This window comes from Brachyistius frenatus, unplaced genomic scaffold (assembly GCF_029030835.1).
Source record: "Brachyistius frenatus isolate BFR_SWC_R1_liver_20210118 unplaced genomic scaffold, ASM2903083v1 Contig_83, whole genome shotgun sequence".
Taxonomy (NCBI): Eukaryota; Metazoa; Chordata; class Actinopteri; family Embiotocidae; genus Brachyistius; species Brachyistius frenatus.
The window spans coordinates 821189-847843 of record NW_027210682.1 but is presented as its reverse complement, the minus strand read 5'-3'; the positions used below and the strand labels follow the sequence as shown (position 1 = coordinate 847843).

The following is a 26655-nucleotide window of genomic DNA, read 5'->3' as shown; positions in this document are numbered from 1 at the left end:
TTATTGTTGTGTGATGGATTTTGCCAGAGGAAAGTTGAGATTAATTTGCACTATTCTTCACACATATACTGTCACCAAGGCCAGAAGTCTAATTTCATGTTTTTAGTTTTCTTCAATATCAACGCGGTAAACGATAACTGGATGATCGGGTTTTGGTGATAGGCCAATAAGAAAAATAATTTAAAAAAAATAGGACCGTCTGGCTCCTTTATAACTGGCTGAAGTTCCAAAAACCCTCCCTGACGACAGACCTCAGATTTTTTTGATTGGTTGTCGGGTTTTGACGGAGGCCATCAGCCAATCAGAATAAAGGATACAACCAGCTCGCAGTATATCCGTAAAGAAAGCACGGAAACTGCTGCTCTTTCGTGTGAAATCACAGGGAACGTTGAGTAACGAGAACCGGTTAAGCCTCTTAAACATTTAGCTAGAATTTCTTTATTTATTAACAGCAATCCAGGTGGACGACCATGGCTTCGGGAGGGGAGTGAGTACCAAATCGTTCAATCTTATTAATACGCGTTTTTCAGAACAATAGCAAAAATCAGCAAATGCCCTTTAAACGCACAACGGCAGTTGGACGAGATGTTAGTTTATTAAAGTTAGCTCGGATGCTAATACGTTCCCGAGTTTGCTATCAGGGGAGCTAACGGGGTCAGTTATTTCAGCCTCCGCACTTTTTTTTTTTTTTTTTTTTTTTTTGGGGGGGGGGGTCAGACAAACTAAACATTGAAGATCCGCGAACACGTTATTTTGCCAGTCGGTGAACTCGTCAAGCACCGCGTTTTGTCGTCGGCCGGTTGAAGTTTCAGCCAGCTGTGTGACAGCAGCTCGACAAAGCGCAGTCATCGCTATCGTGTTGCAAAGCTAACGTTAGCTTAGCAACCGCGTCAAGGCCCATAAGCCGACAGACTCCGGCCTGTCCGCCGGTTAGCAGCCTTCAAGACTTCCACGTCCTGGTTTTTTTTTTGTTGTTGTTTTTTTAGAAATGCAGCAAATTCGCAAAAAACAAAAAAACAAAAGACACGTGCCGATGTAAGAGGCTAACGGCTCCCCCCGAAAGATCCCGCGAGCTGTCTGTCGTCACCCGACACAGTTAGCATGCTAACAGCTACTCGTCCTAAATGATCGACAGTTTCACTCCGCTTGTTTCTCTGTTAGCTCAACAGTCACGAAATAACGGATCTAATGATTGTCCCCGCGAGGTGACGTTGACGACTAACATCTGACGAGTCGTGCTCACAGCTGGAGCGCAAGTCTTTTTTTTTTTTTAAAGGGGAGCTTTTACAAGCGAACAAAGTTTTTTTTTCCTTTTTTTTCTCTCTAATTCTTTTGCTGTGTCATCTGGGCTCGCTTGCTCGCCAGTCGGTTAGCCTAGCATGCTAACAACACGAAAAAGAAACCACGTACACGGGTGAAGAGGTTTCTAGAAACATGTGGATATTTCAACCTCGCTGGTTATATATATATATATATATTTTTTTTTTTTTTTTTACAGCATTAAGGATGTATGTAGCGTACAGTCATTTGGAAACGTCGATTTGTTTGAACGACCTGTTTGAACGACAACGTGACAGTCATGCATGGTTAATTATTTATCGTTATTAATATTGATGTTGAGACATGCACACAATATAACATTGATAGAATTCAGCGCTACCTCATACGGTCATTTTTTTGGGGTTTGTTTTGTTTGTTTTTTGCGTATTACTAAATGGGCGTTTCTAAAAGTACAGAGAGGATACACAACCAATACCTGTGTGCTCAAAACAAAACAAACCCTGCATTTACTCGAGGAATCAAAGGTATACAATCCATGGTAACAATCAATAATGACCAGAGTCCTAAAAATGCCCAGTCTACTAAGAAACTATCCAAGTAGTGTCCTGGATTTAAAATGATCCTTGGCCCTTTCCAAGCAAAGTGTGGAAGGAGTTCACCATATTGACCCGAAACAGGCACGACAAAAGGATCTTTTGCAATTCCCATTGGACATCCTGATCGACCAGAAACAACCAGCTTCATCACAAGTTGAGGCAATGACAGCACCGGACCTAAAATAGATTTTTGTAGAATATGGTACAGGTGTCCTGTCGGGTTTTTTTTTCAACTATTGAATTTTTTTTAATTTTTATTGTAGGAGCTGCATGGCACCTTGAAGGTGCACAACAAAAAGTATTTTGGTTGACCTTGTCTTATCTTTCTCTCGTCATAGATCCAAAAATGATGACCTAGCAACTGCAATTCTGAAACAGAAGAACAGACCCAACAGACTGATTGTTGATGAATCCATCAATGAAGACAACAGTGTGGTTTCTCTTTCCCAGGTAAAGATATGGGGTTGTTTTTTTTTCCAATGGCTGTTTCAACAAATTCCAAACTGCATTATGTGTTGTGATGGAGAGATATGGAGACGGACAGACACATTAAGATTCATAAAATAACTTGTGTAATGTGTCTTAAGACCAAGATGGATGAGCTGCAGCTCTTCCGTGGAGACACAGTGCTGATGAAGGGAAAGAAGAGGCGGGAGACCGTGTGCATCGTGCTGTCTGATGACACCTGTTCTGACGAAAAGGTTCGCATGAACAGAGTGGTCCGCAACAATCTGAGGGTCCGTCTGGGTGATGTCATTAGGTAGGGAAAAGCACACGCTTGTTTTAGGATTTTTTTTTTTTTTTTTTTTTTTTTTCCCCACAGCCATTTCAAAAATAACTGACGCTAAGTTGAATATCTCCCTCAGCATTCAGCCATGTCCTGATGTGAAGTACGGAAAGAGGATTCATGTCCTCCCAATTGATGACACAGTAGAAGGAATTACTGGCAACCTGTTTGAGGTCTACCTGAAGCCATACTTCTTGGAGGCTTACAGGCCAATCCGCAAAGGTGAGTACATGTTAGCATTGTCGGGAGCGAGATTTTATGTTGCATGGCCATTCATCCGTTTCAATACGAGTCAACACGCAGCTCTGTGGTAAATGGTTTTCTTTTCCGTTGTGAAGGTGATATTTTCCTGGTCAGAGGAGGTATGCGTGCTGTGGAGTTCAAAGTGGTCGAGACCGATCCCTCTCCCTACTGCATTGTTGCTCCTGACACGGTCATTCACTGTGAGGGTGAGCCAATCAGGAGAGAGGTAGGTATCAGCTGCAACCAAGGTGCATGCGTTAACATTTAACTAAAAGAAACTCCATGGATATATGACGATGTTGTTTTTGAACTTGTAGGATGAGGAAGAGTCCCTGAACGAGGTGGGCTATGATGACATTGGAGGAGTGAGGAAGCAGTTGGCTCAGATCAAAGAGATGGTGGAGCTGCCTCTCAGGCACCCTGCACTGTTTAAGGCCATCGGAGTCAAGGTGAGGCACCTTTTTTAATGTGCATGGAAGAGCAATCAAAACGGGTTGGCCTTCATTTGTGGAATTTTTAAGCGAGCATGTGTAGCCTGTGGCGCTAAATGCATCTGTTGTTCTCATACAAATATAAAGCATAATTTCTATAGCCTAAAATGCACTCATCTTAACATTTGAAAAGGCCTATGCTATAATCATAGTAATGACCAGTAATGACCAGTGGCAAACTTGACTAGCTTTGGTCTGATATCAGTGTGTAACTGACATTATTGAGCTTCCGAAGGAGTCTTTTACATTTGTGCTTTTACCATATCTGATATGCAGTACATTAAGTCAGTATTTAATCAGAGTGAAGCAGCAAGTAAACGGTAAACAGTGTTTTTGGTTTTGTTTGACTTACTTTTGGTTGTATGATAATGTTTGCTATTATTTATCTTTAAAATACTTTTCATTTACAAAAAGCTCTTGATTTCAAAATGGTTGTCTCTCTCTTCAGCCACCACGTGGAATCCTGCTATATGGACCCCCTGGAACTGGAAAAACTTTGATTGCCCGGGCTGTGGCCAATGAAACTGGAGCTTTCTTTTTCCTGATCAATGGTGTGAACACTTATCTGTATTTAACTTCTATACACACTTATTCCTGGGAGGGGCCATTTAATGATAATACTGGGTATTGGTTGGCATTGCTTTGTGGTTGCTGTTGGTTTTCCTTATGATTTGTTAAAATAAGTATTTATCTGAATTTTGTAATCAGTGAGTGCTTAGACATTTTATGACTCTCCGTTTTAGGCCCTGAGATCATGAGTAAGCTGGCAGGAGAGAGTGAGAGTAACCTGAGAAAGGCCTTCGAGGAAGCTGAGAAGAACGCTCCTGCCATCATCTTCATTGATGAGCTTGATGCAATTGCTCCAAAGAGAGAGAAGGTGAGTGGAGGAAGGGAAAATAAATCGATAGCGGAGTAACAGCAGTCTGTTAATGATTTGAATGTTTTAACATCTATTATGTTGGCTTGGAAAGGTCTGAAATTGTACTAAAAGTGTAATCCTCTGCATCCTATTTTTTACAATTAATTTTTGCAAAGTAATCCCATACTGACTTCTTTTAAAATAAAGTTCAGAGCTTCACTGTCGTCCCGATCACTCTTATAAAATATTCTGAGAACGCTAGTCTACGTGTAGATGAAGTTCAACATGTGAATTGATGCAAAAATGTCTGCGTTGTTTACAGACTCATGGAGAGGTGGAGAGGCGCATTGTTTCTCAGCTGCTGACTCTTATGGATGGCCTGAAACAGAGAGCCCATGTCATTGTCATGGCTGCAACCAACAGACCCAACAGCATTGATCCAGCTCTCAGGAGATTTGGTAATTTATATATTTAAAACGTGTATCTAAACTATTTCGGTTCTTGAAGAAGCATCCAGTCCTTGAGGAAGTGAAGATTTGTAGTAAAATGTTAAGCCGGTATCACACAGATGAAGGAAGATAAATGCTCCTATTGGTTATATTTTTAAGTCTTAATAGAGTGAGGCTCTTGGATGTTTCTCCTTTTACTTTTTAAAGATTACACCAAACACTATCAGCGGAGTCATTTTTCTTTTTTTAAATTACGTTCCCATTATTTGTCCCACCATCACAGTGTGTGGATGGCCAAAAACAGGCCTGCATTTGAGACTACTAAAACAAAGTACATGTGTATGTAGAAATATGAAGTAGTGAAACATAATTGGTTTTTCAATTTAAAAAAAAAAAAAAAGTGTCATTTTGTCTATAATGTTTTGCATAAATTCCACGATTTGGAGCTCATCCTCTAGTAAATTCAAATGTAGTTGTCACCCAACAGACATAGTTGAGTGCCACATTGCACCAAACATAAGCTAGGTCAATACAGTAGACTCTTTAAAAAAAAAAAAAAAAATGTTGGTGTCATATTTTTATGACTTGAAGGAATCTGCTTGCTAAAGCCTGTTGTCACAGCACTGATTAAAACTGCTGGCTGTTGTTTATTTTGTGGGCTCTGCAGTTCACTAGTGGGTCAGTTTCTCACAACTCTGCACTTCAGATTTAAAAGTGTGTGTGATGGGATGTTTCTGATAGCTTTCACAAAGGCTCAGGAATGGAGCTTTCTTAATCCTCAAACACTGATACTTTGCTTAAGGTAGTAATTCATATCGCTGATCTTAAATGTAACTCATGGTGCCACACTATTAGAGAGGAGAATATAAGTTGAGGTGTTTCTGGTATGCATCTTTATTACTTTTAGTGTTTCAATGGAACTAATGCATGTTGGTTTGAACCCCTGCTACTTCCAGGGCGTTTCGATAGGGAAGTGGACATTGGCATCCCTGATGCCACCGGCAGGTTGGAGATTCTCCAGATTCACACCAAGAATATGAAACTGGCTGACGATGTTGACTTGGAACAGGTTTGTACACATAGTTTTTTTTTTGTTGTGATCGGTTGAAGCCAGAACAAATCACTTGTTTCTCTGGTGGTTAAATAAAGTCATGTGGTTATTATAAGTAAAACTACAAGCTCTTGTATACAAGTCTGTTTAAATATCAAATTCAGTGCCCTATTCACATCCCTGCATTTCTTACCTTGACCACGGTGTTCACTTTGTCAGTACTTGGCACGCAATGTGTTAAAAGTTCCCCATTTGCCATTCCCTGTAGCTTTGGCATTAAGTGCAAAGGAGATGAGCTACAGAAATGTGCTGATGTAAGTCATTGTTATATGTAGGGGTTCATGCATAATGCAGGAATTCATTTTTAGGAAGTAATGAGCGCTCTCTCTCTCTGTTATTGTAGGTAGCCAATGAGACTCATGGGCATGTGGGTGCAGATCTGGCTGCTCTCTGCTCTGAGGCCGCCCTGCAGGCCATCAGGAAGAAGATGGATCTGATCGACCTTGAGGATGAGACCATTGATGCTGAAGTCATGAACTCTCTTGCTGTCACCATGGATGACTTCAAGGTAAGACTTGTAATGTGGTCTTTTGATACGAGGGGACAGTAAGATGGTGTCCCATAGCCAGCAGTTGCCTTCTGACTCGATACGAACACCTTTGACTCTGTCCTGCAGTGGGCTCTGAGCCAGAGCAACCCATCAGCTCTGAGAGAGACGGTTGTTGAGGTTCCCAACATCACCTGGGAGGATATCGGAGGTCTGGATGATGTCAAGAGGGAGCTGCAGGAGTTGGTGCAGGTATGATCATCTTTCAGAAGTGAGATCATATCTGAAACTGATATATACTATCCTGATCTATTAGTGCGTTGTATCTTACCGAGTTTATTTTTTTTCCCCCCTCTCCTTAATTCAGTACCCAGTGGAGCACCCAGACAAGTTCCTCAAGTTTGGCATGACCCCATCAAAGGGTGTGCTGTTCTATGGTCCCCCTGGTTGTGGTAAAACTCTGCTGGCCAAAGCCATCGCCAATGAGTGCCAGGCGAATTTCATCTCCATCAAAGGACCTGAGCTGCTCACCATGTGGTTCGGAGAGTCTGAGGCCAACGTCAGAGAGATCTTTGACAAAGTATGGCTCATGTTTGCCGTGTCCGTTACAGAACATGAATGCAGAACATAATTATTTTGAATATTTAATCAGCAGTCACAATCGTAAAGTTGAAAACTGATTGAATTCTACAGGGACTGACTTCAACATCGTTTTGTGTGTCCGTGTTGTTCCCAGGCTCGCCAAGCAGCTCCATGCGTTCTCTTCTTTGATGAGCTGGACTCCATAGCCAAGGCTCGTGGCGGCAACGTGGGAGATGGTGGCGGAGCTGCCGACCGCGTCATCAACCAGATCCTGACCGAGATGGACGGAATGTCGAGCAAGAAGAACGTCTTCATCATCGGAGCCACAAACAGACCAGACATCATCGACCCTGCCATCCTGAGACCGGGCCGTCTGGATCAGCTCATCTACATCCCCCTGCCCGACGAGAAGAGCAGGATCAGCATCCTGAAGGCCAACCTCCGCAAGAGTCCCATCAGCAAGGTGACTGTGTTGCTAGACTTTAGTCACACACCCCCACTGTCTTTAGTAGCACTTTTTTTTTTTTTATGTACCACGTTTGATCATTTTGAATGCTTCTATTAAACTGAATGCATTCATATGAATATATATATTTTTGTTGTTGTTGTTTTTGTTTTGTTTCTACCTATACTAGTAACATTTTTAAGAGTAGTGCTGCACATAATAACCCTAAATTGTACATTTGGTATCTTTTGTTAACCAAATTTAGATGGATATTTTGCAATTTTAATTCCAGTAAGTTCGCGCTCAATTTTTCCATGTGGCATTCTGTAAAAACTGTTATTTTCAGGTTGCTTCCATAATCTTGCAGAACCCCTGTAGAAGTGTGAAACAAGTTTCAAAATGGATATTTTGCTAAACGGCTCCAGTAATAAACATTACAGGATTTAATTTGTTAACCTTGCATTGCTTTTGTCAGGATGTGGACTTGGACTTCCTGGCTAAGATGACCAATGGCTTCTCTGGAGCTGATCTTACAGAGATCTGCCAGCGGGCGTGTAAACTGGCCATCAGAGAGAGTATCGAGAACGAGATCCGCAGAGAGAGGGAGAGGCAGACCAACCCGTCAGCTATGGTCAGTACAAACATCCGCACACTTCTGATCTGCGACTGCTTCTTGAACTCTTTCATGTTTATGAAACACTCTTCTGTTTGAATTTTTTTTTTTTTTTGTCCACAGGAGGTGGAAGAGGATGATCCTGTTCCGGAGATCAGGAAGGACCACTTCGAAGAGGCAATGCGATTTGCTCGTCGCTCCGTCAGTGACAATGACATTCGCAAATACGAGATGTTTGCTCAGACGCTGCAGCAGAGCCGTGGCTTCGGCAGCTTCAGGTACATTTTCGGACCCGTTTTTATACACGAGTGTCGGTAGCTTTGAAGAATGACACAAAAGTGGGATGTCGCTTTTTCGGTTGTTTTGCTAGTGAGGGTCTGTTCCGATTGCCAGTCATACTGGAGAAGTTGCATATGAGCAGCGGTCAGTTTCAGTGCAGATCTGCTTGTATAAAAAGATGTTTGTAAAAGCTTTATCAGGGTTCTTATTGTAGCAGTAGTAGTAACCACAGAAAATTACTACTTCTCACTTCCACCCCAAGACATTGGCATAAATAATCTGAATTGCCACATCCTGAAATGAAAAAGATAATAAAAATAATAACTTGTCCTCGTCTTTCAGGTTTCCCTCCAGTGCTACAGGCGGCAGTGGTCCAAGCCATGGCTCGGGTGGAACTGGCACTGGTCCAGTTTTCAATGAAGATCAGGATGATGACCTTTATGGATAAATGTACACTACCCCACAGTGGTCGGTACTGGGATCACCTGTACAAATTCTCACCAGATTCCACATTTTTAGGACTTTGTGCTTCTTTCATGTGTTCCTTTTTTCTTTTTTTTTTTATGATTTCCCTCGGAGAAAGCATGTAGCCGCTTGGTTTGCCCTGGCTTTGATGTGGGTGGGGGTAAGGGGATGTTGGAAAATGGAAGGTGAGTGACTGATATAGGTTGTTTTTTTTCTGTGCGGGGAGGGGAGGGCTTTTATTGAGTGGCCTCATTCTCAGTATATCACAACCAACATGAATGGCTATAGTGACGGGATTCTATGCTAGACTCAGAAGGAAAAAAAAACAAAAACATATTGCTAATGACTTCCTCTTTTTTTTTTTAAATAAACAGTAGCATATAATGTATTACAAATTTGTCAAAGTTATGTTGTTGAAAATAAAATCTCACGAAATGGAAGTGTTACCAGTGTCTGTTTAAACTCATTTAGTTGGTGTACATTGTCAGACTTGGTGACTTTCAAAAATCTTTAAAATAGACTACATTATAAGTGTATTTTAGGTGCATAAGGAATTACAACGATTTTAGGGATGTAGATGTAGAACATTGGTCTACATATGTGTGTTATGTTGATTTCCTTTGCATGATCTTTTTCGAGAGAGTTAAATCCTTTTAATTGACCTTTTGACAGTAGAGAGCTGGAAACATGGAGAGATGACGAGGCAAGTTACTTGGTTTATAATTCTACGGTACCACAAATGGAGAGCCCATGTTGATATAATTTTGACGAGTTCTTTATTTTTTTCTTGCCTAAAATGTCTCATCAATAGTTGTTTCATATTTCAAAGGCTCAACAAGCTGACAGCAGTGCTTTCCAAAGAACACCAGACACCATATGATCAAAGGTACGGTCTTTTGGCCGAGAGGCAGTTCTGTTGCTGACCACACAGTGTCACTCTGGGTGTGACGGAAAAAGAAAACGTTTTCATTTTTTTTCTCTCTCTCTCTCTGACTTTGGCACATTTTTTGGAAATGTGCGTACAGGAATTTTTCACAAATTTTGTCACGTATATTATAAAATTTGGGTCATTCATTCCAAAGGGAAAGGAAAAATATTCTGATCGCATATCTGTTCCATTTCTAAATTCCTTTTTTCAATGTATGCGACAACCATTTTCAAAAAGAAAATACTGCGTTGATTGTTGACTTAGTAAGGATCGTGGAAGGGGAAATGAGGATGTTCTGCGTCTCTCCACACTCTCTTGCCTTCCCTCTGTGGAAGGAAAAACAAATTGGTTACCTGTTCTCTGTAGTTATGACATGACAATTTATTCACCAGATAATAACTGCACCCTACTGACATAAAACACCTCGCTGTCCAAACCGGGTAACTACTGTGCATAGCGGAGATTCATTGAAATCTAAAACTGACTGCTGTAGACTCTGCGGAAGGTGATTGATAGAGACATCAGTTACTGTTTTAGAGTGAGACTTTTTTTTTTAATCTGTAAACAAGGAACCTGAGCTCAGGTCCATGGGGGGGAAGGAGAGAGAAGTGGTTATGAGATCTTTTCAGGTGTCTCCAAGATTAGTGACTCGCCTCGACTGTTGGAACGATGAAGCGCTCCCTGCGGTTGAAAGATTCAATCAGCTTCATGTCCTCTTTTGACAAGGAAAACTCAAACACCTCCAAGTTTTGCTGGATTCTGGAGGGCGTCACACTCTTGGGGATACACACCACGCCCCTCTGAACGTGCCATCTGCGAATGTCATGTGAGGGGGGTTTCACTCAGATGTAGAAGTAATCCAAAGTTACAACAGAGCAGAGGAAGCTGTGAAAAGGGTCCGACTGGTGGGATACTTGGAAGTTTCCTGTCTTACCTGAGTATAACCTGGGCCGGTGTCTTCTGGTATCTCTGGGCAATGGCCCCCAGTCGAAAATCCTCCAGCAGGCTGGGTTCATCAGGGGAGGCCCAGGGTCGGTCTCCGCTGCCCAGAGGACTGTAAGCTGTCACACAAACTGCCACTGACCTGAGATAAAGGTACATGTGCTATTACGGACAAAATAGGAGCATGATTTTCGTGGTATTAGCCTCAGAGAAAACCCATATTGATGTTAAACTGGCATTACACTGACCGACAGTGTGACAGGAGATCGGTTTGTGACAAGTAAGGATGGCATTCCACCTGTGGCACAAAGACAATTTTCAGTCCCAACTTCTGAGCCTTTTTCTGATTAAAATGTTTATGGAATTGTTTCTTACAAGATGTTCTGTCTCAATAATTGTACCTGGTTCACCACAGGTTTGTGTCTGGCCATGCTGATGATGTCATCCGTCTGCCTGGCGTTGAAGTTGGACAGCCCAATAGCCTTGACTAGACCCTTATCTATGAGGCTCTCCATGGCCACCCAAGTCTCTCTGTAGTGTATGTCAGAGTAACATATACTTCCATCCTCCCGTCGAGGCATCAGGTCCTTCCCCCGCCTGCAACATCCACAAATGGTATTTTACCTTCACACTGATCCTAAGTTGCATAATAACAGCCAGGAGGAGACAAAAGGATGTTATTGAGTGTGTCGCTGCTCACTGAAAGGCCATGGGCCAGTGCATCAGATAAAGGTCCAGGTAGGAGAGACCCAGGTGGGCCAGACTGGTCCTGCATGCCTCTTCAACATCCTCTGGGTGGTGCTTGGTGTTCCACAGTTTGGAAGTCACAAACACCTCCTTGCGGTGCAGAGCCTGGAGTGGGAAGATAAACAGGTGTACAAATCACTGACTGTTGGAAATTTCAGGGGGAAAAACTTGGATAATATACTAGCACGCTTAAAGTTGACTGTGACAACCTTCAACCTGACTGTAGCTTAACTCCAGCTTTAAACCTTATTTTAAAACTAAACCCAACACTAACCCACTTTTTTTTTTTAAACCAAAAATGAACCATTTCTTAGAAACTGTTAATCTCTCGCAGTTGAAGCTCAATACATGTGTCGTAGCAAATTAATTAACATTTCATGAGTTGGAAATAATATCAATACTTCCTTAAGGTTTAAACTGAATTACAAAGTGCAGCAGATGGAGTTTGTTCATTTTAAACATTCAATGTTTCTATTACTCTGAACACTAAGCACCGTTTCAAAGCTCTGGAACAAGCAAGTCAATGGACCTGTAGATTGTTTTCTAAACTTTTCTTTTTTAATGTTAAGAATGAATGGAAATCACTTAAAAGATGAGATGGAGATGGATGAGTAGTATTAGAAATGCTCAGCGCATGATGCAAAGTTTATGTCTCTAGAAATGAATGACGATTGACCAAATCTAAATATTGATACGGCTGAGTTTCTCACCTTCCCAGGTCCAATCCAGAGAGCCAAAGCCTCTCCAACCTCCTGCTCATTGCCGTAAGCAGCAGCACAGTCGATGTGTCTGTAGCCGCAGCCTAAAGCTGCCAGCACTGCCTGCTTCACCTTGAGAACACACGGACACAGACACAATCTAGACGCTTTCTTTATAGTTTAACAATCTCCATAAAAGATGGTTGGGCTTAACCAACAAAACCTGTCTGACGGTTTGTAGCTCTACCTGTCCTGGAGCACTCTTCCATGTGCCCAGTCCAACCACTGGCATCCTCTGCCCTGTTGAGAGAGTCACAAAGGTGCTCATGTTCCAGCTCTGAGGACCTGGTGGAGGAAAGACAGTGACTGAGGAGTGTGTGAGGTGTAGACTCCTGTGGGACTCGGCCCAGTCATCATGACTAAGTCTGAATACTCTGTTACTGATTATCAGCCACATCTGAATACATTAACTCTGCAGTAATACACTGTTCATGTGTGCATGTATACTCAACATGTGCAAAAGCCTTTTTTTTTTTTTTTCAAAATCATAGCCATCATATATGTACGCATAAATAACAAACATTTGGTGACCTACTTTTTGTTGATTTTTCACTCTCTGAGTTGAAAAGTGTGTTTCAGTGGAAATGTAAACCCTCTGTGAACCTGCCTTGTTGCTAGAAATAGCTGATACAGCAGTATGTTATTAGTCACAGTGTTACTGCATCTTAAGCAGACCTCTCCATGGTTCGCTAATTGTTTGCTCTATCCTTACCATGTGACAGATACACACACACACACACACACACACACGCACACACAAAAACACACATACACACACACACACACATACACATACACACACATCAACCACTGCAGTTGTTTCACATTATCGCTGTCTTAACAAGGATTATTTGTCATTCAAGGTTTTGGTTCATACCTGGAATCGCTCGGGAAGACGGGTGATCAGCTGAGGGTTGTTTGTCCATCTAATTTTTAACAGATTGAGGTCAAAGTCTGTCTTCATTTGTTTATCTGTAACTCATACAGATGGAAAATGTCCAAACTCTAGCATGCGCTCTGTTTAACCCTCCCTTTGTCCTCGGGTCAAAATGACCCACAGCTGTGTTCAAACAAGTTTTATTTTATTTCTATATTTTTTTGGGATCATTGGTGACAAGGAGGCTGTGACCCAAGGACAACGGGAGGGTTAACCAGTGTCACAGGATAAAAATAATTTATATCTTAGTTTCATTTATTTGTTTCTCAAGGCTGATAGCAGATCAGTTTTATGTGTATGTGCATATTACCATCCCAGTTTCGAGTCTTATTCTTGTTTTGATCTTATTCTGGATATGAAGTTTAGTTATTTATATCTCTGTATACATGCTCATAAATAGGACTCGTGTATGCAAATGTGTCTTAATTCCTCAACATCCTCATTTCTGCACCAACAGAGACTGATTTTTAATGGAAAAAGTACTTAATTGGTTTACATAAATGATAATAGTGACACAACAATGTAAAAAGACTCAATTAGAAGTCCTGCATTTAAAATCTTATTTGAGAAAAAGTACAGAGGAATGATTAACAAAATATACTCAAAGTATTAGATGTAAAATGATGCATTCTGCAGAAAAAAATGCCTCAGTGTTATTGATATATTTTTATACATAATATTAAAGTACTTACTAATGCATCAGTGAGTAAGCAGCATCTTAATATTGCAACTGGTCGAGGGAGATTTACAGTTTTAATGATCTTACAGTTAGCCTGTTAAGTTCAGCCCTCCTAAAGACCACAAGATCAATTTGGAGGTTCATGAGATGACTGATGGGATAGGAAACATTAAAAAAGAGATTCATATTAATTGTTTGGAGTCTGCTCTAATGAGATATTGGATAATTTGCCCTTTTTGGACTTCAGACGTTTATTAAATCAAAACCATGTCAGAACCCTGGAGGACTGGATCTTGATGAAGTTGCCAACTGCATTTTCTATGCCATGGTAAGGTTTTTAAGGTGTATTTGCTGCGCATACCACATGTCTCTTATGTAAAGACCTAATCAAAGAAGTAACTGTCGGCAGTCACACAAATGAAATGCAGTAAAAATCAAATTTGTAGTACATTGCCTGAGTTACTTATCACCTCTGAGTGTGTTTACATGCACACTGCTTCCCATTCAATGTTCCTGAGTGGTGATCTGCTGCAGATGTCAACACTTGTTTCACACACCAGGATTTGCTAGTTGGACTATCACGATAAACATCAGAATATAATGACACCAGGTGTCTGATCATTCTAGTTCATGTGTGTTGTAAAGTCACGTTATATTGTATAAAGCAATAAAAACAAAAAACAATATGAAGTTAATTATATAAATTAGTTTCAATGATATAATTGCCAGACAGAATCCACATGTACACATCAACCACCAGTTGATGTGACATATGTGGCTCAGTTACTCAGCAATCAAGTTACACTAGCATGCAGATGATCAGAAACATTGATACTGTTATGACCTGTAGAAAATAATCAGGTGTCTCATTTCCATGCTCAAATTCTATCCTGAATTAAACTGTGATACTGATGTGCATTTTAACAGTCTCATTGAGTTTGTTTTAGGTGCACATCACAGCAAAGTCAAGCTCTACGTAATCAATAATTCTTAAAAAACAAATTTGATTGACACAAACCGTTACCGTCACACATTTGGTTTATTTGTTTCCATTTTGAAAAGTCCATAAATATTTTCAAATGCACAGAAGGAGTGACAGTGAGTCTTTCAGCAGCACATGTGCAGGCTGGTCGTAGCCACAGTCCAGCGTCCTCTCAGGCTTCGAGAGGCGGGACAATCACACACTCGGACAAGTCATTCAAGTCTCCCATCATCTCAAAGTTTTGCGAGTATCTTTTACAACAGAAAAGTGCATTTATCGACCCCGATGCATTCAGACATTTCCCCGCACACATAATATATATGACCTCCTAGGGCTGTCTGCACAATCCATACACACATACATCTTATCGTTACTGTAAACCACAGCAGGAAGAGGGAGTATTCAGCGCCCCCTGCAGCTCAGACAGAAAACACTGCTGCAATATTACAAATGTATTTCCCAAACAGGGGTTTCTGCTTGCAGTACATATGTAAAGCTCGAAGTACAGATATTACAGAGGACATGAACAAGTTATCAAATCACACACTGATGACTCCATGAAACCAAAACGTAGACACAAATGTGGTTCGTTTTTGGCACTGCTCGCAGTAGCACCGAGGGATGGCCTTCAAATGCCACAAGAGAAAACAGAATATACACAACAAAGCTGGGTTCCCCAGAGGAGTCTTTACTGTTTACTGCAGACTTCAGATTAACTTCATGCTTACATTCCTCTGGGAAATCCAACCTGTGCTTGTTTGGCACTTTACAAGGATGTATTGGCAAAAATCCTCAGTTTCGTATCAATTCTCTCCCTAAAAAATGTCCTTGCTTTCATACAGTGCAATACTGCATGCATTGCTAATTTACTATTTTCTCTAAAATTACCACCTGCTAATGGTAATGTCTAACAAAGCATAGGGCTTTGTCTGTTGTGCACTCAAGATGGCTGTTTGTATGTCTTACAGTGTGAACTGTGTGTGTGTGTGTAGGTGTGCTCACATATGTGGTATGGCACTGGACTAAGGCACCTGAATGTCCCTTAAATATTGAGCCAGGCTATTCAGTTCAGAGCAGCCACACAGCTCACAAGGGAAAGCACCCATATTATATGCAGACTGTAATTTCCAAGCTGTTACAGAATGTGATTGTCATTCCCAGATTTTCCAATGCAGCTGAAATAGGCTAATGTTATTCGGAGTAATGCGGGGCGTTTAAGTGCGCGGTGGCATTGCACACGTCAACTTATTTTGGAGACAGATCTTACTAAATGGCCTACAAACGTCAAGCTCAATGTTTTATTGGACTGAAAGCAGGAGAAAAGCAGGTGTCAGGGGGAGAGTTGCGCAAGAACCCGGGGTTTACACTGAACACACTGAAGCTGCTGGTACACTCAAGGTAAAAATAAAAATTCCTATTTCAAACCCCTTTGGGAAAAAAAAAATTATGTTTTAAAAAAATATCTCATGCTTCATCCTATCACAAAAAGACGAGGATCAGAGAGTGGAACAGCATATAAAAGCACTGATAAATCTGTAAAAAACAGTTAAGAAAAGAAGTTCCGGTAAAAGCCACAATTGTGCTGCGCTCATCCTCAGCACCGCTCCACTGCTCGGGTGCTTGTGTGTGTGCCTGGGCCAAAAGACAAAACATCACAAATAAATTACATCCTGTTACTGCCATTTGTGTTGGCCTTCTTCCTTCATCCTCCCACTGTGAAGTCCCTACAAACTACAGCATCTGTTTAATGCTGTGCGCATTGACACAGGACACAGGAAGGGTAACTACAATAAAAGGGAGGAGTGGATGAAGGACTGTTAAGATATATGTTGCTGGGTTTCGTCTGGAGTGTGTGGTGGCGGAGAGATTAGAGGTGCGTTTTTCTACGACTGGGGGAGGTGTTGTCTAATAATCTCTCTGGACTGAGGGGGAATCCTGTCAGGAAAACGGACCGAAAACTCCACGATGAGGTCACCGCGCTGGGACGGGTTCTTCGGGAAAGGCAGGCCTTCTCCTCTGAGTCGCTTCACCGTCCCTGGTTTGATGATGTCGTGACAGGGCAGCGAAATGACACGGTTTTCCAGCGTGGGAATACTAACTGTGCAGCCACACAACGCCTGGAGAGAAGAGGACAAAGAGAGGGTTAATATCTTCAGTAGCAATGAAATGCCAAAGCCATGAATATCTCAATGACTTCATGTTTCCATGAAGTAAAAACTGGAGTTTATCTTCCCCCTCAAATACATCATCAGAATGCGAACAGTTTCTGTGTGTGAGAAGAAGAGACAAAACGTTTGTCTCCGTGACAAACCATTTAGCATCAACTGCAGCACTGTGGGGTCTAGAGAGCAGCATTTGGAACAGAAACGTTAGGAAAACATGACCTGGCAGTGGGAAACTTTTCTGGTCTTTGTGTGAGCGAGAGTGTGTTTGTGTGTGTAAGTGTGTCAGCGTTGGAGGGGCTACACATTGCACAGGGGACTAATTTTAGCAACGGTCTCATGGCTGGGGCTAATGAAGTGAGACAGAAATCGGCTGAGCTCGTAAATAGTTGGAGGGCTTGTCAGATCCCCCCACACACACGTAGACCCACACTAAGTCTCACCTCCTTATCACAGTGCCTGATGAATCCAGTCAGAGTGTAGAGAGCGTTAAAACTAAATACAGAGTCCTGTGGTTATCACGACTTCACAGGTTTTCCAGAGAGCATCATTCACCAGATTTGCACTGAATTAAAAAAAACTATTTAAATCCACAACTCTGTGAATGAACATCCTCAGGAATATTTCTCTTATACAATGCATTTCTAAGCAATTGTTACAATATAAAGCAGGACACATAATAAAGTCAGTGAAGAAATAGCATAAAGGTGTGGAGAAAGAAAGGTTTAGATGCACTTTGGATGACCTATAATTCACGAGGAGCTAAAGGGTTTAAGTCCAGAGAGATAACTTAGAAAGTCATTAAATTCGCCTGGGATGAAAGAAGACATTGGATAATTTAAAGGATGACTGTACGGTAGTATGGCAGTCAAAGGTTTTGATATACTGGCAATGTGGCTGGCTTATGACCTTCATTACATGTCATCCCCCCTCCTTCTCCCTAATTCCCTGTTTGCACTTTTCTGTCCTCTGTAATAAAGGAAAAAAATTACCCCAAAAGTACTTCAGAGTGAAATACAGTTGCTACCTTGACTCGACTACATTGAGCATTGCTTTTCAATAATTCAGAGTACTGGTCTAAGCCTGTGTTGCCATTTGAAACCTTGGGACAAACAGCAGGTCTCTACAGCCAGTTGCCTTGAGCTAAATGCTAATAACACAATGACAATCTTTGTTAATTAGCTGTGAACATAAGGTGCAGCTGAGACTGATGCAAGTGTCTTTTAGTACAGCTAAATGGTGAAAAAACAAAGAAGTTAACAAAACGAATCTTTACTTCATGATGATGCTAAATGAAGCTATCGTCTAAGAACCGTGAATGTCTTTTTTTCCCGCCAATTCACATGTTAGTACCACACAGGATAAGTGAAAACTTTGCCCTGCTGGTGGCGCTATATGAAATGTCAGAGAATCACCGCAGCTGTTGTAATTCCTTCTTCTTTGCAAAATACTGTAGATATCGGTGTAAAATTTCACATTAATCCATTCATTAGTTGTTGAGCCATTTCAATCTGGACCAAAGTGGTGAACCAATGAAATGACAGACCAACCAACTGACAAAGAGTAAGTTGGTCGCACACCAGGAGTTAAATGAGTTCAAAAGGCTGTCTAAGATGTAATATATAATGTATATTCTATTTAGAAAGGACCTTTTTCTGAGAAGCTCTCTGCTCAGCAAGATCAAATTCATGAGGCTGAATGATACTTAAATCAACCTTTTTCAAAGAGGAGCATTGGTTAAATTCGGCCTTTTTCCACAACATACACACTCCTAACACTACTAATGTCAAGTCCACCAGCCCCTCACGATGTAATAGTGATTTTGCCAGCATTGGCACATGCTTAACCTCTAAGACCCCGTCCGTGTCATAATTTCTCCAGTGTTGTATTAAGAGTGTTGGGGGATTTTCTTGTCTCGTCTGGTGGGTTCTCTTTAAAAAAAAAAAAAGAGACGTACATGTGGACTGCTGAGGTTCAGACAAGCAGAGCAGCTGCTTCAGAGCACAGACAAGAGATTTCCAGCTATGACATCAGCATCCTTTTTACCCCCTACATACATTACGATGTGATGTACTCTTGGACTGTAATGGAGACTGGCGGCTCATCCTCCTGTTATGAACAGTTCCATTGACTAACTCAAGTCTTACACACTGAGACGGGTTGCCATGACGCTCGACACACACTGCCAGCTGATCTGAGGGCCCAGTGATTGCATAAGCCTCAGCTCAGACAACAGGGCTATAGAGACTGACATAAACAAATACACACTTACACTTTTTAACTACATTTGTAAGATTACGCTCCAGACTTGTCTCAATTCACTGGGGCCATATCCTACCTTAAAATATCTGAATGCTGCTGTTTGTTAATGCTGTATTCAGCTGAACTCACAGGATTGAAACATAATAGCTGCTAAAAAAAATTCCTTACTTCCAGAGATTTATTGAACATCCCATCATGAGGCAATGTTATTTGCCTCATGATGGGAGATGGAGCTGTAAAAAGCTGTCCAATTAGCCTGTAGAATGCACCACCCACAGTTAGCACATGCGTCTGTTTGGTTGTGGGTTTTGCTGCTGAGGCGAGTGCAGCAACACAGGAGCTAGAAATGCATTGCCACATATGATATAGCAGCACACTGCAGACTGAGGCGTCATTAATGCCTATAGATCGTGATATAGGTTGGTCTCAGGAAAATCAGTGTGTCAAATTAGTGCTAAGCTCTGTAATTGCTCCGGACTGGTGTCACAGTGAAGACACTGCCGGGCTGTAAGTTGCCTCTAGCAGTGTCTCCCCGGAGTTTACAGTTTGGCGGCACTAAACTAAGCTGCTCATCGGGCCGTGCTTCAGGCAGAAAACAAAGGCAAACAACCAAATCGCAAGAGACTCATATAGGAGTCGAAATACAATGAAACAATAAGAACCTCATTACGTCTTTGCTAAATGGAAACAATCATCTTCCTGGTTAGGCTATATGAGCTACTGATCCAATGGATAACATTTGCTGTATAATATGTGTGGCAGGTTATCTGGAGGGAAGCAGGCATGTGATGCTGTGCTTTCACTGCGGCATTTAGCGTCACATCTTCAGGAAAGCAGAGCAGAGAGTGGACCGGTAGAATATGAGCTCTTATTTATTTTGGATACTGAATCATCTGACCCACTTCCCCAATATTCCCCAGATAGCCCCCACCCCAGCCCCATCTCCCCTTCTCTCCCCTATCTCGTCTTTAGCTGCATCAGACTTAAGTCTCTTATCTGGCTGCTGGAGGAGCAGAGGGTTTTAGCTGTGGGAGCTCTGCAGTGCAAACTTAATCACTCTGCAGGGTTGATCAAGTACCATCGTCTGCTTTATGTGACTCAACAAGCTTTAATGTGCTCTCATTAACTAGGCTTCATAGTGTTCCTGTGTGAAGGCCCCGTTCTCTTCTTCTGAGTTACTTCTGCGGTGATTTGTAAGAGTCGGAGCTGCTTTTAGAGGAAAATGTCTCGAAATTGGCTCGAATTAAATAAAAAAACAAACTCCCCTGACATCTCCAACTCTTTGAGAACACCTACTATTAGGCCGACTGTGTAGAGTGCGAGGCAGTGAGTGGTAGAGCTATTAGAAACATTAAAGCTTGTGTAATTCACAGATAGAGCAGAGCAGTTCTGGACCCGCTGCCCTTGTAGGAGCGGCTAATTAAATATCCTGCCAGTCACAGTAATAGCAGCCTGGATTGTCACCACCGTCACACCACAGTCCATCTTTGACTCAGTGTGTTTGCAAACACGCTTGAAGATGCAAGCTGTGTGTAGCCTGACGTTTGTGTGCCTGCTTATGTGTTTATGGATTTTGTATTTTATACAGCAGTGACGAACAAGTGAGGATGATGGCTTTATGCAAGTCACACAAGGACACCACATTCCTGCTGCTTCACTCACAGCACAGTGGCAGAGACTCTGCTTTCACTGATCCTTCCCTCCAGCAACACACACATACATGCACACTCACTCCTTCTTACTGATATGGCCACCCACCCAGGACTTAATCCTACCCTTAATTACGGTCACGTCACACCTCTCTACCTCATCCACTGTTTGCCCAGGTCGAGTGACAACAGTAATATTAATCCATTTTTGGATATTCATCTAAAACTTTGCAGCTCCGTCAATGCATTTAATTTCTGCCAGGTTCGGTCCACTGGGGATCAGACTCCAAACCTCAGCAGCATTATGTACTGATCTGCATGCAGAACTGAGACAAAGGACTGAAGATAGCTAGATGAGACAGCGAGACAGAAGAGAGAGAGAGAGGTTAGATGAAAAGGGACAGGCGCACCTCTTTTAGACTGATCTTGCAGTTATAAATTATATTGGAACCGTCTCTCTTGAAGTGGACGTGCCCTTTGTCTTTAAGTACAAAGGCTATGTCGGCAGGAATGTTCTCGGGGGTCTCATCCCCCTCTTTTGGGAAAGTAATCTTGGTCCCCTCTTTCCAGCCCTTCTTGATGACAATGTTGAGGATCTTGTCCTCCGTCCTCATGCTCCTCCCATCCGGGTTCAGCCTGCGGCGGGTGATCTTCATACGCTTGGTGCAGCCATGGAATATTTCTTCCAGTGAGACCTTCAGCTCGTGGACCACTGGAGGGTCCTGCTGCTTTCGCCCGGTCCCCAGGCGCTCCGACGGTACCCCTCTCCTCCTGCGGCCCTCCCCTGGGAAGCCATTGTTCATCCCTCCTGGAAAGCCGAACTGCCTCCCAAAATGGGCAAAGGGGTCATCCTCTTCCATTTCTGTGTCCTGCTCTGTGTCGTTGCTGTGGTCGTTGTGGAAGGAGAAACCGTTGGAGCGGCTGTGGCTGCGGTTGGAGCCAAAAAACATGTCAAAGGGGTTGGAGCCCCCAAAGAAGGAGGCAAAGGTGGCGTGGGGGTCTCCGTGGAAAGTGTAGTGGTACGCTGAGCTGCCAGGAGCACCTGAGGAGCTGCTGCCTCCTGTCTTCAGACCTGAGAGGGAAAAGAAAGACAAGAACGTGAGACCTCATACGCACATGTACGCACTCAAACACCCACCAGCCGACAGCACACATCAATATGAGCTCAGATACCAGACGCAGGATCCCTGCTTAGAAAAGGCAGAGTGTGGGTAACAGTTGAGAGAAAAGTGGAGCCCACGTGGGCAGGAACAATCCCACAGCATCACTGATCTTCCAACAGCGCTGGCGGTGGAAGAACTCATGAAATACCAGGTCACTCCATCCAACACACTCACACATTAATACACACACTCACACTCTCTCTCTCTCTCACACACACACACACACACACACACACACACACACACACACACACACACACACACACACACACACACACACACACACACACACACACCTTTTCAACAGAAACACATGCGCAAAACACCCACAAATGCAAACTACAGCAGTCGCTGCTATTCATATCTCAACCACGTAATAATCTTAAAATCTCTCTGTCAGCTAATGCACACGCACAGATATGCACACACCACGGGAGCAGCTGAGGTAGATTGCAAGGTATTAGAGCTGGAAAGTGTTGTTGACACTAAAGATAACAATAGACAATCACACAGGTGAACATGAACATGAAAACATGGAAGAGACGGCGTTATTACTTCAGTGACTGAAACCCACCAAGGTTCTCCACTGTGATATTAGATGCTGAGTCTGTTCCTGAGCTATTTCAATTACATCTTAATCCATCATAACGCGTGTTTAACAAGGCGTCACTGACAAAGCTCTGAAGCTTGCACTCTCTGACCGCTTTCACTCCAGACACAGACAGGATCAAACCCAGACATGAACCCCCCTCCTCCTCACCTTCCTCTCCCAGCTGATCGTAGACGACCCTCTTCTTGGGGTCGCTGAGTACCTCATAGGCCTCTGCGATCTCCTTGAACTTTTCCTCGGCGTTGGCATCCTTGTTCTTGTCAGGGTGGAAGCGGAGTGCCATGCGGCGGTAGGCTTTCTTGATCTCGTCCTCGTTGGAGCCCTTGGGGATGCCCAAAGTCTTGTAGTAGTCCTTCCCCATAGCTGCACTCTCAGGACAGGGACCCCCCTCTTCAGCTCAGTCACTGGTGGGATACAAGAAGAGTCTTAAAATGATACCCCTCTCAGGCAGATGCTGTCCAGAGCAAGGGACTATATACGACCTGGCAAAGGTGCAGAGTGCATGCACCCGAGCGCTCTCCTTCACGGCTTTGCTGTGAGGTCTGTTTAGTGATAAGAACACAGAGTGTACCGGTTGCTGTGCTGATGTAGAGTCAGGTGGAGTGCAGAGGAATTCCCTTCATCTGCTCGATCAGAGGGCTTCTCCTCATTTGCTTAGCCTCACCGTTATAGACAACACTCTGAATATTATATTTTAAAATCATTTATCTTGAAATATGTGTGATTTTGCGCTATAAATAAATGAACAGGGTGATTCCTGGCTGATCACACTGATGATCTATCTGCCTGCCTCCCCCTTCCTTCACTGAGACACTGCGGTGCCTCTGAACTGGACACAGCTATGTTTGACCAACAGAGCACAGACGGCAAAGAAAAATCTGCTAAAACAATCTACACTATCTATAATATGCTGCTGCTGAAGACACACAGTTTACAATAACCAGCAAAAAAAAACAAAAAAACAAAAACGTGAACCCTACAATTTCCAGCCTATTTTATACCATATTTTACACCACCCCGTGGATTATTCCGATTTAGACAATACCCCATACAATGGAAATAAAATATTGGTGACAGAAAACCAAATTCAAAGGAAGATAAGGACAATACATAAAGCAAAAAAAAAAAAAAAAAAAAAATCCTACCAGAATGCTCTGCAGTCAATGGAGAATCAGATCACCATGGTCCGGGCTTCTCTGTCTTTCCTCCTCCCTCTTTATGTGTTTCTTTCTTCCCTTCAGCCCTGCTGTCTGTCTGTCTGTCTGTCTGCCTGCCTGCCTGCCTGCCTTCCTTCCTAGCTGTACGCCTGCCGCCCCGGCACTGCCGGGTCCTTATAAATTGACGTCAGGGCGCCGGGAGGATCACAGGCTCCGAAATAACCGGTGACCAAAACACTGAGACCGTCCGTCTGACGTTTCACTGGAAAACCTCAGACCCAACTCATACAGCCATAAACCTATATCCATATATCTACATCACTGCAACTGTCATTTGGAGAGATAAAAAATAAAATAGGAGGGGCATCAATATTAACGGGATTTAGAGAGAAAACAATGCAAAAAAACCCAAACAAAAAACCCCACTAAAAGTTCATCATCAAGTGGCTTCGTCGTCAATGACCTAATATGATGATGGTGCGAGGTTGTAAATAACTCTATTCCCTTTTGATGGTCTGTAATCTTCTCCCCATCATGACTCTGCTCCTGCCTCTAAAATCTCACCAGACATGTTTCGCTTAAATGAAAGCATACAATATTGCTTACCGAGCCTGCTGCTGCTGCCTTGTGTCCGATCCTGGTCCTGTGTGTGAAAATCAGAGCCAGCCCCTCTGCAGCCGGCTGCCTGCAGGACTCTTTGTTCAAGGTCTGCCTCAAACACAGCGAGCTCAGACCGAGTTGCATACAGGATGAAATCAACTCAACACTAATGTGAAATGAATTTTATTGCTTTAACTTTCTACTCCCATTAGACTGGATAGTCTAGAGGTATGAAGCTGTGGTGGTTCACCGTGCAGGGAGACACAGTCATATTTGGAGAGAGAGAGAGAGAGAGTCATGATTTAGAAAAAAAGAAGTGTACAGTCGTGCCTGGATTGAGTTGGTATAAACACTGGAGTCATGTGATGACTCCACACACACGCACGCACACGCACATCTTCTCTCTTGGTAAAAACTAAACATCTATTCAGAGCTACTTTCCACTTTCCCAACACCAACTCCCCAAATGTTAACCATTTTACTCTAAACTCACACAGCCCATCCCCCAAACTCACACCCTTAACCCTAAATGTATGTCTTGACCTTCAAACTAGAGATCGCCCCAATTTAATTTGCAACAATAACCCCAAGATCAAAGCCAGGGATGAGTTTTAACCCCAACATTAATCCTTTTACCCAACATTATCTCTAAGTTTAGACAGCTCCCTCAAAATAACCCAACTAGCCCCAAACCTTGACCCACAGTTGCCTTTCAGGGGGGACCTCGGACAAAAAAGATCTGCGGCATGTTTGCTGTTGGTTAAACACAAATCAGTTTACGAATATTCTCAAATCTTGAAGCTGTATATTATAACACACATTAAGGAAGGATCCACTTTAGAGCCCTCAGCATGCCAAACAAATATTCAGTTAAAATAGCCAAACCAGTTGACACATCAGGAGCTATTTGACCCCTGGAAATCTGAGGTCATGAGACAATCTCCTGGCTCCAGAATCATCAGTCCCACAATCTGGAGATGAACCAACACATTGTTCAACAAAATTTCCCCTCACAAAAGTTTCTATTAGTCTATCACTGTCAGGAGATTTGTTTCTAACAGTTTATTTCTTGATGGCCAAACATTCCTCCCTGACTTCACCACTGTTCTCAGTCCAGAGCAGATCAACAAAGCAGCCTACCTATCTTTAAATTAAAAAAAAACACACAAAAAAAAAACATGTATTCCACCACAGGTGGAGGTCTGAGTCACTATTGTTGACTTTTAGCGCTAAGTGCAGAGGAAGGTACACTCAGCGGGGTGAAGCAGCGCTGCTGTCCTGCCTGGTCGGTGCGAGCAGGAGAGCGATAATGAAGGAGACTAAAGACTTATTAGAGTTTGAGTCACCGCTCCCCACAGGACTGGTGAGGAGGTGCGAGAAAAGTGGGTGTCTCAATGGAGGAGTCTGTCTTACAAATATATACACACTCACATTACATTCAAAACAATACAAGCACATAGAGAAGTCTCCTTATTGTGTAGCTGAGCAGGAATTTGGAGAGACACATTCCTGTGTGTCCGGCTAAGTGTGTGTGTGTGTGTGTGTGTGTGTGTGTGTGTGTGTTTTGACAGCAGGGCAGGAACTTGGGGCCAGTGCAGCTGTCCCACAAGAGCAACTGGTCAACTGTGGAGTGTTACTCATGCCGGGGCCTCGGCTCAGCCTGTGACAGACACTGAAACATGTCGAAATCAGCTGCAATGCACTGAGGGAAACATCCAGTTAAAGTGAGAGCCGCATCTGTCTGTGCCAAGTCAACGCACAGGTTACACAACCACCTATTCTTACTCATTACTGTCAGATGTTCTTGTGTAACTGGTCAACTTGCAGAGAATATAATCACAGTCGTGTTTGTTTTATGTCTGCATCCTGATTGACACTGATGACTGATTGGAGCTCAGCCACGTGCAGCTCTAATGCCAAGTGTGCACTCAAACAGTCTAGAAACAACTCTTCCTGACCTGATGCTGGGTTTCCATGGTGACACGGGAATCTGCCAGACAGTGATGTGTGTCAGGAATGCTCTTGTCTCACCAATGGGTCCTCGTTGCACGTGCAGTTACATGCAGTATATATATATATGTGTGTGTGTGTGTGTGTGCGTGCGTGAGAACACAGTACGAGTTTAAGAAGAGATATCCTAAGAGGGTAAGAGCAAACTGTCACATAAATACTGACTACTTCAGGGTACTCCACCCTCTGAGCTGAGAGACAGAGAACAGAAGGTTGAATAAATGGCGAGAGACGAGAGAAGAGGGGCTCACAGAACACATGGGAGGCTTTTTTTTCGAGAGAGAAGAGGAGGCAGCAGTGTAAGTGTCTGTAAGTGTCTCCCATCTCCCCTCCCCTTCTCTCTCTGTTACAGCCTCAGAACACCCCGTCCTTTCCACCTCC

At 42.8% G+C, this 26655-nt stretch overlaps 3 protein-coding genes across 5 annotated transcripts; 1 reads left to right on the top strand and 2 right to left on the bottom strand.

Moving 5' to 3' along the window:
* The first annotated feature begins 340 nt into the window (after positions 1-340).
* On the top strand, positions 341-9134 carry vcp (valosin containing protein). The gene is made up of 17 exons (XM_069709361.1): positions 341-487; positions 2216-2327; positions 2465-2637; positions 2744-2886; positions 3003-3133; positions 3225-3356; positions 3847-3949; positions 4142-4275; positions 4580-4715; positions 5663-5775; positions 6161-6325; positions 6434-6556; positions 6672-6884; positions 7041-7349; positions 7807-7962; positions 8068-8222; positions 8566-9134. Exons 1-17 carry the CDS (start codon positions 471-473, stop codon positions 8669-8671), a joined length of 2421 nt encoding a protein of 806 aa, XP_069565462.1. The 5' UTR covers positions 341-470; the 3' UTR covers positions 8672-9134.
* On the bottom strand, positions 8892-12981 carry akr1a1a (aldo-keto reductase family 1, member A1a (aldehyde reductase)). Of its 2 annotated transcripts, none has more exons than XM_069709362.1 (9): positions 12941-12981; positions 12251-12348; positions 12016-12135; positions 11259-11410; positions 10960-11155; positions 10807-10856; positions 10551-10700; positions 10270-10429; positions 8892-9942 (listed from the first exon to the last, which is right to left on the bottom strand). In XM_069709362.1, the coding sequence occupies exons 2-9, from the start codon at positions 12329-12331 to the stop codon at positions 9877-9879; spliced, it is 975 nt and encodes a 324-aa protein (XP_069565463.1). In that variant the 5' UTR covers positions 12332-12348; positions 12941-12981; the 3' UTR covers positions 8892-9876. The 2 variants fall into 2 exon arrangements, with proteins under 2 accessions (XP_069565463.1, XP_069565464.1); XM_069709363.1 differs by having other exon boundaries at positions 12251-12303; positions 12941-12962.
* Positions 12982-14699: 1718 nt separating this feature from the next.
* dnajb5 (DnaJ heat shock protein family (Hsp40) member B5) lies at positions 14700-23947 on the bottom strand. Of its 2 annotated transcripts, XM_069709464.1 has the most exons (4): positions 23653-23947; positions 22658-23049; positions 21145-21806; positions 14700-16778 (listed from the first exon to the last, which is right to left on the bottom strand). In XM_069709464.1, exons 2-4 carry the CDS (start codon positions 22866-22868, stop codon positions 16545-16547), a joined length of 1107 nt encoding a protein of 368 aa, XP_069565565.1. In that variant the 5' UTR covers positions 22869-23049; positions 23653-23947; the 3' UTR covers positions 14700-16544. The 2 variants fall into 2 exon arrangements, with proteins under 2 accessions (XP_069565565.1, XP_069565564.1); XM_069709463.1 differs by lacking the exon at positions 23653-23947 and having other exon boundaries at positions 22658-23145.
* Positions 23948-26655: the final 2708 nt, after the last annotated feature.